The 13,237-nt window shown below is 35.9% G+C and overlaps 1 protein-coding gene across 1 annotated transcript; it reads right to left on the bottom strand.

Moving 5' to 3' along the window:
* Positions 1 to 6,670: 6,670 nt before the first annotated feature.
* On the bottom strand, positions 6,671 to 12,121 carry LOC145620210 (phospholipase D alpha 1-like). Its single transcript, XM_081674841.1, has 4 exons — positions 11,947 to 12,121; positions 11,607 to 11,734; positions 7,744 to 9,643; positions 6,671 to 7,436 (listed from the first exon to the last, which is right to left on the bottom strand). The coding sequence occupies exons 2-4, from the start codon at positions 11,697 to 11,699 to the stop codon at positions 7,000 to 7,002; spliced, it is 2,430 nt and encodes an 809-aa protein (XP_081530967.1). The 5' UTR covers positions 11,700 to 11,734; positions 11,947 to 12,121; the 3' UTR covers positions 6,671 to 6,999.
* Between the last annotated feature and the right edge of the window lie 1,116 nt (positions 12,122 to 13,237).

The raw sequence follows: 13,237 nt of genomic DNA, 5'->3' as shown, positions 1-13,237 counted from the left end.
TACCTCATTCGATTATGGTTTGACGTGACAGGTATTCATCACTGGGTTTGGTTTTGGGGAGACACAAATGGGTGTCTACAATAGGCATGTCCAGAAGAACTAAGAATAGGGGAAGTCCAAAGATCACTATGAATTATATCAAATGGAAAAACAGTATGCGACATAGAATCATGAAAAGGGAGTTTAATATGTTTGCCTAAAGGGCAAGAAGAATAAAAAGAATTACAAGCCTTATTACATTCAATAAATTTATGATTACTTAAAGATCTAAGAACAACATCGCCGGGGTGTCCTAATCGATTATGCCATAGATCCGAAGAAAGAGCAGTAAAATTTGAATGAGTGATGGAAGAGTTGGCTTGACTGGTTGGAAAGATTGGATATAGGTCACCGGAACTGTCACATCTCATTAGTTGGGCCCCCGTCTGTAAATCATTCACAGAAAACCCATAAGGATCAAAGGAAATGGAAACCATATTGTCAGTTGTGAATTTACGGACGGATATCAAGTTCTTTATTAATTTGGGAGCATGCAAAACATGGTTAAGGGTAAATGGAGGGTACGGATAGGGTAAAGTAGCACTACCATGACCATTAATTGGAATTAAATCACCACTACCAACAACAATGTTATGATTTTTAATGCTCAAATTAACGAAAGAAGAAAGAATACCTTGATCGGCCGTCATATGGGATGTGGCGCCAGTGTCCATATAGTAATTGCTGTCCGGACGATTGATATTGGCAAGCATCTGTAAAGCAGCTTCGATGTGGGTGGGAGTTGGATTAGGACCCATGTCTTGGGCGTTGAAGGCTTGAGGAGCTGGGCCCAAGATTCCAGGCCCATTCGGTCTTGACCCAGCAGAAGAAGAGGCAGTGCGCGGAGCCCAGGATTGAGAAGGATAGGGACATGGTGGACTGGGCCACTGGCCCAACCATGGTGGCCATGAGTACGGGCCCTGCCAGGAATAGGGCTGTCCAGGTGGGCCGGGTTGATGCTGTCGGGCTGGCCCATTGTTGCGGCTCTTATTAGAGGATTTAGTTGAGGATTTCTTCTGCTTGTTATTGCGGTTGTTAGACCGAGTGGAGTTGCCTGAGTTCTCTGCTTGGTGATGATTGGTGGAGGAGACAAGGGCGGTCGGCCGACTGGTGGTACCACCCTCCTTGGCAAGACGGTGCTTGATGGTACGCTCGGCAAGCTTAAGGCGAGATCGACAGCTTTCGAAGGAAGGAAGTGGCTCTTGATTTTGTATAAAATCAACCGTTCCGGCATAAGCTTCGGGAAGACCGGCAGTCATCTTAAGAATGAGACGAGTATCAGGAATCGGAGCATCAACATCCGCAAGACGATCGGCAAGGGACTTGATGTGATTGCAATAGTCGTCAATGGAGGTAAAATTCTCGAAGTCGAGATCCGCAAGTTCCTGTTCAAGGTGTGAGGCTCGTGCAGCTTTGTTGTCTTGAAACATTGACTCGAGACGAGTCCAAGCGCCATGAGCGGTATCATCCTTGAGAAGGATGGCGGTAAGAAGATCATGAGATATTGAACCATAGATCCAATTAAGGACCGCAGCATCGAGTCTTTTCCAATAAGCCAAGTCGGCCTTCTTGGTTTTGTCATATGCAGCAAGTTCGGTCTCCTTCGTGGGAGGAATGATGTGATACGTGAAGTCATGAACCCGACATAGCACTTTGAAGAGAGCGGCCCAAGAGTGGTACATTCCGGCAGCGTCCAAGGTAATTGGGATAAGTGATTTCACGTTTGTGATACCAAAAGCAGGGTGATATTTAGGGGATTCTGCCATTGAATGTTGCAGCGGAAGAGGAAAAGAAATTTTGAGGAAGGGGATAGAGATAGGCCGTGGGATAGAGGAAGAAGAAGGCTAGGATCGGAACCCTAATCTGATACCATGAAAGAGATTGGTCGTTGATCATTCTATTGATTAGCAATCAGTATAAATACATCAATGTTGCGAGATATACTCGGCAACTGTCAAGCTACAAATTAGGCTATGATTAAGCTAAGATTAAGCTAGGATATACACTTGCTATATTAACTATATACAAAGTCAAAGGAATATATTTACATATATTCTAACAGTTATCCAAATAAAAGATACTTTATCCCTCTATTTCCTTTCCTTCCCTTCTTTCCCCTCTACTTACTTCAATTCAAACAAATTGTAAGTAAATAAAAACACAATATATAGAAGAAAGATGAAAATATATGCATTTAGTTCACAAGGAATTGACCAAATACATAAAAGGAGACATTGAACAAATGGTGAGAAAAGGATGAGATAAGAAGGGGGAGGGTTATATTTTGTGTTTTCTAGAAGAAAAATAAGCAACATAAGGAAAAAGTGAAAAGAAGACAGGGGACATGTGGCATGCCCCCTCAATCCCCCCCACCCATATCTTATAAACTCCAAAATTGGAATAATTATCGAGAGGGTAGGATTGTGGATGAATGTATGAGAGGTGTGAACTAGAAGATTAATAATACAAAACCATACCTATTTTCTTCTATCCCACAGTTCATTTATTAGGCTAGGCAGTAATAAATTGCAATAATAGATAAAATCAATGTTTAGTCTTATGATTATTTAAGATAACCTCCCAAACTATTTATTTATTAGTAATTGAAATAATATAGCCATGTAGGCAATTGTTAAACAAAAAACGTTACAATTTACAAGTAGAAAAAAAAAAGTTAAAAAAGTTGTGTAAAACGCATCCATATTCCATACATCAACATATTAATTAAAATCATAATTAATAAATGGTCACGTAGTTGGCTCCCGTTACCTATCATGAAGGGTTTAACTTTAAGACGACCAAAAAATTGTCAAATTCTACAAGCAATTAGACGTGCAAAGAACTGTACCATGGGAATTAAAAGTAAACTATTCCACTATAAAATCTAAAGTGTTTGATTAAATACTATATTATCCGTTCATCACTTTAATTTATGTGATTCTAGTCAATCTTATACACTAACAATACCTTTATGCAAAATCTATGTAGCTAAGCATTCTCCAACTAGAATAATCTACATAGAGTATATTCGTTAGCTATGTAACATCATATTGACTAAAGGAATAAGATTTCCTAAGTTTACAATAAAATATGTAGCAAAGGACATGAATCACATGATAATATAAACTACAATTACATTGTAATCGTCATGTAATTAGGTACTCTGATATTTTAGTGAGAATTTTATGGATGAGAATTGTCAAATGTTGAATCAAGTGATAGGGGTGGCAAATCTATTTTTTAGTCAAAAATCGGTACGGTCAAACTACTTCTCTTGCATTCATAATTTCATATACTCCCTCCGTCCCTTAATACAATGTCTCTTTTGAGCATTTATTCCTCACATAATAAAGAGAAAAAGGCATTGTATTAAGGGACGGAGAGTATACTACGTAATTTTTTTTACAAAATTCTTAATTATACAATTATGAAAATCACCGTATTAGGGTTTTCACCCTCATTTTATTTTTGACTAAATATTATTCCCTAGATCAACAACTACAAATAATACAATTTAATCAGAAACATTTGTCAACTTATAAATTTAATCGTAAATCATAATGAATGAAAATGCATATGTATTAGTATATAAATTTATAAAATCAAAGTTATTAGGGTAATGTTAAACATAGCCCTTAAGGCTATATATAAGCCTTAAAAACGCTCTTGAAAATTGTATAAAATTAGGTTTTTATGGCAAAAACACGCGTAGATCAGTGTAATTAGTGTGTTTTTCTCATGACTTTTAAATTAAAACAATTTTTAAGAGTATTTTTAATACTTATATGTAGCCCTAAGGATTATGTGCGGATTTTCCAAGTTATTATTCTAAGTACAAATAATTAAAAAAGCTAAACATTATCGTAATTTATTTTTAACTAAAGATTTTTTCTAGATCCGTCTCCGACTCGTAGGAGTAAATCTAATGGGGAGAGATGGGAGGAGGGACAAGTTGAGATTATGTGTGGACAGAAATAGGAAAGGGTCAAATAAAGGTCACGGGTTTGGGTTTCAAGTAGGGTAAGGCGGCAGTTATATTGTCGGTCGAAGCTTCCACGAGCAACTACATCTTGCAACAATAAATATTAACCCAACTTGAACTTGTAACCAATTGAAACCTTCGACGTACAAATTATAAAAGTAGTAGGAAAACAAAAACAAACTAAGATACAGTGATGCTTCAGTAGTAACATTTTTGAGCTGTTCAAGGTGGACTACCAAGTGAAGTTGCATGTGTTTTTCCTTTGTTTTTTTCATAAATTTAACTGATTTTTTCTAGTCAAGATTTTGGGTTGTAGGTTATTGACTTGTTATATGGTTTTGGTCTTTTGGAGTATATCTTAGTGTTCATTTGATGGATTAAATGGTTTGGTTGTTAGGGTTCTCGCCTTCTACATATATATCTTTGAAGATAGTATATTGGAACAAATTACATTTTCTTATGTATTAGGCATACTTTTGAGACGAGACTTTCATATTCAATTTTCTCATTTAACGCACTAATCAAAATTTAATGACCCAAATGCTAAACACGGGATATTTGTCCGATCATTTGACCATCACTATACGTATGAAATGAATCTCTATGCCCAAGTTGCAAAATCATCAACTACTATCTCACATGTACGTCCCAAACTTTTCTTGTACTTATTTTCTAAATTGTCCAACCTAAATTCTAATGGAGTAAACTTATCCAAGTGGTCAACCCTCGAATATTCCCACCTTGTAACGTAGCCCATTAAACTAGTAGGGCTCTGAGCTTGTGAAATTTTGATGTGACCATTTATATTGGCTTCATTTTTTTTTTTCATCATATTTGAGTTACTATTTACTACGTAATTTACAATTTTTCCATTTCAATGTTACTACGTTTCCATTTAAGGGATTCTAATATCTCATTTCAAATTGTAAATATTCAATACTTCGTATATATTTACATGGTTTGCGGATTATTTATTATTTACATATTTATGAATTTTCTCTAATTTTTTTTATTTATTTTCTCAATTCTTGCATTTTTTTGTAAGTTATGTCTTGAATCAGTTAGTCCCATTCAAACGACTATCACGTGAATTTGCTACGTTGGCTACACTTTTTTTTTTATTTTTTATTATTTTTTTATTTTTTCTAGCTATGATCTATGAGGCTTTTTTTCGGGTTTTTATTTAGGAGCACTAGATAAACTCATTATGATTTAACCTAGCTACTACTTTGTAATCGGTACCAACTCGTCTCAGTAAACCATGTATATTCTATTTGCTCGTCTATTGATTTTTCATTGATCTTTATTGATTTTTTTGAACATTTTTGCTATGTTATGTTACGATATTTTTGCACCAAGAGGATATAAATTGCAAAAGCTAATAGCAGGGACACCAACTAACGCCAAACACGTTATGACGTTACCACATAAATCTAAGTAAGCTAATCACGTATCATCCTACACCACCAGTTAGAAAGTTTAGAACAACAGAAGGAGATTAACAACTGTCAACTTCTTGTTCAGTTTTCGAGTGTCGTAATGCCAAATGGAGAGATCTTATAGCACCACCTGTCACTAAAATATCTAAGAATCCATTGGCTTAATTAGGTTTACTAGTTATCATAAATTTTGGCTTTGTACCAATTATTAAAATTTTGTGTGGTCCAGAAAATAGACCGAAAGTGAAACATTTTATGAATGGTTGATCTTTATTTGTTGATTCATTGGATTGGCACCCAAATCATACTTCAGGCTATTGCTTTCCTAACTATCTAACTCTCGAAAATTTGGAGGGTTTGTGTTTATTAACTTTATTTCAAATTATAGGACTCATATAATGTGATGCACAAATTCGATCATATATTGCACATCCTAGATCGATTATGGTCGACCATGTAACTATCAAAAGCAACATTTCTTATAAGATTACGATGTCCTTGATAACTTATGAACATGCCTCATCCATAGTCTGGTTGAGTGAACGAACAAATGAGACATAACATGCATGAGCATCGTCATTAGTAAAGAACGTTATATTTTATTTAACGAGCCTAACATATTTTAAGGTACCCTCATTTGAATTACTTATTTTTTTTTTAAAAAAAGTACAAGTAATTGAAATAATTCTTATGTGAGTATATTGATGAATAGCATAAATCCAAAATTCAAATCAACATCTTAATTAATTGAATCCTAACTTTGTATTAACCAATTATAATTCTAATTTTAGGGGTCATGTTCTAATAGTCCTTGAAGTATAATGGCTACCCAACTATTGTAGTTGGGTCATGTTCTAATAGTCTAAAGTGGTAACTGATAAAAGTACTTCCTATGACTTTAAAATAGTTCCACAAACACAACTTTTTTGATTGATTTAATATTATTCTAGTAATAATACAATCTTTACAGTTATTTCAAAATTATGATTAGAATAAGGTGGCTATTATAAGTTATTAGAAACTCAAAAAAGATTGCCATGTATGACCATGAATCATCAAGACATCAATCAATCACCATAACTACAATAGCTTGATATAATATTAACTAGCCTCGAGATTTACCAGAAACATAACTCCAAAATGATACAGATGCTTTTCAAATTCAGAACAAAACTGATGCAAACTGAAACAACTGTCTGAATCCATACTCAAAGCACGAACTATAGCCTGTTGCCTCATCTTAGTAAAAATAAGTCAAAATGGGAAAAAACTTCACAACAAAGAACAAACGTCGATAGCCTATACAGATTCTATCGTCAACAATCTCAAAGACCTGTTACAAAGGCAAGTCGACTCAGACAAAGATTTGGTAACCACCAAATCACTGGAAATGAAAATGAAAACTCCTGGTAAAAACCTGAATATACTGCAGAAAGTTTGAATTACCAGCCTACTAAAAAACACAGCTTTATTATTCTGCCTAATCCCGGTATGTTACTGTATGAGTAAAAGGGTCGTTACCTCTCAGAATGGATTAGCTTAAGTAGTCAAGATTGGTGGAAGATAGTCGTTTTTAGTACCAAGCACTCGTGCCTTGGTATCAGGGAAGAATTCAGAGCCTGGGAACTCTGTGACATCTCCTTCACTAGATATACCAATAGGGTAGCGAAGCAGGTGACCAGGCAAATCACGCTCAAGAGATTCGCTTGAATAAAGATCCCAGTATTTATCTGCAGCTCGGTTTACCTTTTCAGCACATTCACTGCTTTCAGGCTGATTAAAAGTGTCATCAAGCATGCCAAGGTGCTCATACCACAGGGCCATTCGGAATCCATGAATTTGACCCTGTGCCCGTTTGTTCCTAGTTGCCAAGTGGTGTGGTTGGTAGGCCCCCATGGCTATTTCAGAATCCCTTGCACCATCCATTGATCTTTGGTTGATATTGGCAGATCCAACAATAATGTATTCATCATCAACTACAGATTTTAACACAGCATGTAAGTAGCAGATTTTAACACAGACAGTTTGAAAGTTTTTAAGCTATGAGGTTTCTATAGGAAAATAACCATCTAATTAAACTATAAGATCCGTAAATTAAAGAGCAACGGTTGTACAGAACTACAGACAAACAGGAGAGTGATAATCGGCATTCTACCTTTTTTGGTGGAATAAATGTCCAAGGGTTGAACTGTTATAGTGTAATAAGAGGAGAGAGGGGGGGGGGGGGGGGGGTGGGGTAAGGGTAAACAAATACAAAGAAGAAAAAAGATGTGAAGAGCATACCAATCATCATTTTTGAATGGACATAAATCATAAATCGCCGGTTCTGCTGAGCTCTTTCATAGTCAGAGTCAGGCTCAGGCTGTTCTGAAGGTTCATATTCACCACTCCTCTTCATCTCCCGGTTGGCCAAGCAGAAGAACGTCAGATAGTTCCTAGGATCCTCTTCGCTACCCTGCTTCCGCAGAGCAGCAATAATATCTTTGTACATCATTGTCATTGTCCTCCTTTGCCAGTCTAATATAGCCTGAACTGATCCACTTTCCGGCATTCCCTCTGGCCACATTGGAACAACTACGTAAACAGTGAACCTCTCACCTGCTTCAATCTTGTTAACTATCTTTAAGGAGAGTTCCTTGGGGATCAGATGTAAGGCACCGATGTCCTCATTCTTGATATCATCTGTTTGCTCCCATGCAAATGAGCTTCCAAGGAAATATTGATTTTCAATGTATATGAAATTTCTAGCTCGGCGAATTGCATGGATATAAGCATCCTGGATGCTTCTATCAATAACGTTATCCTTACCACTGATTAGTCCTGCTTTGGCTGCTTCTTCAGGTGAGTCAGGGAAACCAAAAGCAGCACCACCGTCAATTGATCTAAAAAGCTGAACATTCCAAGTTTCAGGGTCATCAGGGAAAGTCACTGGTGAGGGAGGTATAATATCATCAAGTTCCCTCAGTGGGATTAGTACATCTTTCCCACCCTGCTTTCTCCATCTCTGTTCAAAATTGAACAAGACATCCCAAGCAATAGGTCCTTCAAGACGAGAGTGAATGTCGTGCCAAGGTTCCCTAGGCCCACCTTTTGTAATTGCACCATCAGCAAAGTTAGGTTGATGGAAATCGTCATGATGTGCAGTGTCAAGTGTCCTGAAAAGTGAATGGAAGGGAGTATCGTACCTCCCATCACAAAGATCAATACCCCCAACAAAACTAACAATCCTCCTCTGCTCTGACCCTCCTCCAGGCATTGCACTGTCCACCGCAACAATCTTCTGGTGATGAGTAAACATAGTAGAAATCTGTAGATCCTGAACCATGCTTCCACCATTATCAGGATTGCGAGGGCACAAGACACAATGTACCTCAGAATCACGGAAGTATTCCTCAGTTTCTTGATCATGTGTTGCCATCAAACCATCCTTCTTCAATAAACCAACAGATGTTCGGTCATCCCACACAAGCATACAGACCCTCACACCTTCATTTGCCTTCTTCTTAAGCAGCTCGCCAATGGTGATGTCACCACCAGACTTTGGCCTCCTTGAATCCCTTATCAGTGAAATCTCAGTGTATACAGACCATCCAGTTATGTAAATCAGGTGTTTTGCATTATTAATTGCATCAAAGATATCTTCCCAGCACCTGTGAGGCTCGTAATACTTTCCACCTGCAAGAGGTATCTTTGGAATAAAATTATCCGGGATATGGGCATCCTGGTACAGAGAGACTTTACATCCTTTCCTTTGTGGGAAATAGGTGTATGGAACTCCAGGATATTTTCCACTTCTAATACCGTGATTGAAACTCTTCTCTTGGGTAACCTTAAAGAATTGCAGCTTCACATGAATCTTAGCACCACTATCTAGAGGGTTCTTCTCTCTATCACAAATGTCAACCCATTTGTCAACTTCTTCCCCTTCAATGATTTCCTCAACAGGTACATATGCTCTTCCAATCAATGTCGCCCCAATGGGATTATCATCTTTCACAGTGAAAATAATATCTGAAGCCAGATGAGCACAATATATATGAAAATACTCATACCATCTAGGGTTAGAAGGTTCATTGTCTATCATTCTAGTCCTCCCAACTCTAGCCTTTTCAAGATCAATGGTTGCATACATTTTAGGGGTTCCTTTCCCAACACCAACAGTCTCCTCAATATTTGCCATAAGCTGCAACCAAATTAATAGCCAATATATCAGAATATACAACATGGCAAACACAAGTACAAAACAGAGGAAACAAGTAAAAAGAAGAAAATGGGCTGACCAGAGCAACATCAAATACAGGAGTCTAACACTATCAATGATTAATAGACAGAGGAGAAGATAACATAGTGATATTACACCCTATTTTTTAAAAAGATCCATCACTGGACAAGCTTCTTGAACTGTTCAGATAGTTGTAAATGTAAGTAGTGCACGGCAGCAGGAACATTACCCGGAAAGATGGAAGCTGAATTTTCTATTCAATGCCTAAATGAGCTTATTAGATCTTGTAAGACTGACAGCATTCTGAAGGAACACTATTTATGGCAACTTAATGTCTTAACATCATAAAGAACAACTGAGCAAGGGATTTCTTTCCAAAAAGATTGCCTAGATGCCTAGTGTTAATGTACATAAGTGTTGAATTGTTGATAGATAAACAATTAAACATATGTATGCTCTTTGGAGCTGAATCTTACAGGCCCTTTTATGTGGTCGTCCAGAAAACTTGTGTTTCAAGGGGATATAAACGAAAGCTAAATACACTATTAAGAACAAACTCATGTTTAAATATACGAAGTATAAATCATTAAAGATTAATGCACAAAGACCAAGGTTTTGGGAGTAATTGGTGACGATGCATCAATATTTTAGAGTGACAAGTATTAATTAAAAGAGACAAGCAAACGAGTATTTTGAGACAAACAGATTGGATAAAAAGACAAACGATAGTAATTAACAGAGTAGTCAACATATCATACATAAGGAAAATAGTGGTTAATTTTTGCAGCCATATTATAGGTTGGTGATATTCGACTCAAAGCTAGACCAGCTCCTATGTGTATCATTGGCTATGAGAGACCATATTAAGCATGACTAGATTGGAAGAACTACAATATTTCCCTAAAGTGCATCAATCTATCTATTATAGCAATCTCTATGTGCTAAAATAAAGCAGATGAACATACACAATATTATTTGCATTATACTGTTACAAAGCCTTAAAAGAGTAATGTCAGTTTGAGATACACACATGACATCTTTTTTATCGAGTATAATTGACCCTATTTCGAAAGCTGCTTGTTTTCCAGTTTAATTACTCAGTCCCTATTATGTAACATCCAAATGAGGAGACACAAAGACTAAGATTGATAACAATTCGACGTCCTCGAGAAATCTTTAGGCACTATGTATCTCTCCATACTCCTCCCCATTTTAATGCCCTTGCACCCACCAAACAAGTCCTGATGGTTAAAGATTTTTAAACCCATAAAAATATCTTTGAAAAACCCAAAAGTTTTACATATTTCCAATTGATCACCCAAATTTAATTTTCTGAATTATACTAATTACATTCAACTTTCAACCAAAGATCCAAATGTCAAAAGATTAATTAATAGAATTTTTATCATTATTGGCCAAAATTCAACTACATCTTCAAATCCCATCAACAATTTTCCAAATATTTGCATTGATTTAATTTTTTCACACACTTTTTCCATACAAAAAGCATGATTCTAGTACGAGAACTTAAAACCTCAAAAGCACATTTAATGGGAGATTCTATTAAGGTTTCAGAATTCAGATACCCTCCTTTCAATGGATGATGATGGGGCCTAAAAGTTGACCCCTTTTAATTTTACATCTATACATCAACTATAACTTTAATAACTTCAGATTTAATCACAGTCACACAAATCACATAAATAAAAATGTATAAATAAAATTTGGACGGCCAAATTAAAAACCCACCACAAATTCCCAATTCATCAACATATATATATTCAACAACGTATAGAGGAGTGTATGCCAGATTAAAGTCGTGACGGGTGGTACCCAACACCCGGATCAAATCCCGTCTATATTATTACCCTTACGGCGCAAAATAATAAAAAGTAGACTATATATATAGAGGAGAGAGAAAGACCTTGCGGAATACACCAGGTTCGCTACCATGGTGAAGATCCTTAGCATCATAAATCGTAACATGTAAAGTTCCATGCATCAAAATCTGCTCCATTTTTCACCTTTTTTTTTTTTTTTTTTGAATTCCAACTGAAACAAAAACCAAAATCAAATCAGTTTTTCATGATCTGCAAAAACTCATCAACCCCATCACATAATTCATCAGAAAAATCCAATCAAATCCCACAAAATAAAATCAATGACGATCAAAATAGCAAGATCAATGAAGTAATCCAATGATGATCATTGATGAAAATGGATGAAAATTAAAAAAATTTCAATTAGAGAATTAGAATAATTACATGGGAAAAATAGAAAGAGGAGGAAATGATGAAAGATCTGACAAAAACGAGGATTTATAGGGGAAGGTGAAGAGAATGTGTTCGATTAAATTAATGAAAAGATGAAAGATGGGATCTTGACTCTTGAAAAGGTGGGGTTTAGTGAGTGGATTGCGCGTAAAATGGAGAGAGAAAATTTAGGGATGTCAAATTTAATTAAAAGAGATCCGTAAATGTTTGAGGATTGTCTAAAAATTTTGATGGGATTACGTAAAGTTGATTTGTAATTATACTAATATTGTGAGAATGTAACTAATTTTGATTTTTAATTGTCAATGATTATTTACTTTTGATACATGGGCGGATGAGTAGCGTGATGGATAATTTTTTTAGTTCGGTTTTACAGTGGAATTGATAGTGTGTAAGATTATGTGACGAGTGCATATGTCATATGTGTAGAGTCGGAGAAAATTACAATATATGCTCCGTCTTGAGAATATTTATAGGGAATTAGGGAGTATTATTGATTTATTGAGTGAGAAATGTCAAAATGTGGATGGAAGGAACTTTCACTTTGTTGTCTTTAAGTAGAGTGTATGTTCAATCTAAGATTGAGAGAGGGAAAGAATTCAAGAGAAACTTGAGCTAGGTGGAACTATGTCAAATTGAGGAGAATAAAATTGGATCAATGCATTTCTATTGGGCTCATGGACAAGTCTAGTTGCAAATACTATGACCTTGTCTTGTTTGATGGTTTGGTTTTGTTATGGAAATTAGATAACCTATGTTACATGAGACCATACACAAGCACAATAAAAATGCTAGTTCAAATTAGGAGATAAGAGTACGACAAAATATAATCAACAAATACGAAGTATATCTTTTTTAAAAAATTGATTAATAAATCACTTAGTATTAAAACATCCAAATAACTTAAAGTAAGCAAAAAATATATGTAATACAAGCATCATGATGAGATGATTTTGAAATTTATGGAACCAATATAAAGTAACATACTTCATATGTGTTAGACATTTCCTAGATGTATAATAGCTTAATTTATTTCTGATATTGTTATGTACCTAGAACTGTAGTACATAGAGCCCATAAACTAGCCATTCGGACTACAAGAGGAGCCTAATTATATTCCTATTATTTCGCCACTGTCCACTGCCCTTCCTGATAGAGTATATAACATATTCTTGATCCATAACCAAAAGCGAACACCTTGTTGAGACCCAAGAATATATTGTATACAATATCACTCTCCTCCCCCTCAGTCCCTCACACACACCAACAGCAAAAAGTGTAA

This window comes from Chenopodium album, chromosome 27, assembly GCF_948465745.1.
Source record: "Chenopodium album chromosome 27, dcCheAlbu1.1, whole genome shotgun sequence".
Lineage (NCBI taxonomy): Eukaryota > Viridiplantae > Streptophyta > Magnoliopsida > Caryophyllales > Amaranthaceae > Chenopodium > Chenopodium album.
The sequence above is the reverse complement of the archived record's forward strand: the minus strand, read 5'-3'. Positions and strand labels throughout refer to the sequence as shown.

What these genes read in the sequence shown, in the direction of transcription:
- LOC145620210 (XM_081674841.1), bottom strand. Translation starts at nt 11,699, where the DNA reads ATGGAGCAGATTTTGATGCATGGAACTTTACATGTTACGATTTATGAT. An exon ending in AACCTGGTGTATTCCGCAAG is followed by an intron (nt 9,644 to 11,606) that starts GTCTTTCTCTCT and finishes ATTTGGTTGCAG; the next exon opens with CTTATGGCAAATATTGAGGA. An exon ending in CCATTCAAAAATGATGATTG is followed by an intron (nt 7,437 to 7,743) that starts GTATGCTCTTCA and finishes TAAAATCTGTAG; the next exon opens with TTGATGATGAATACATTATT.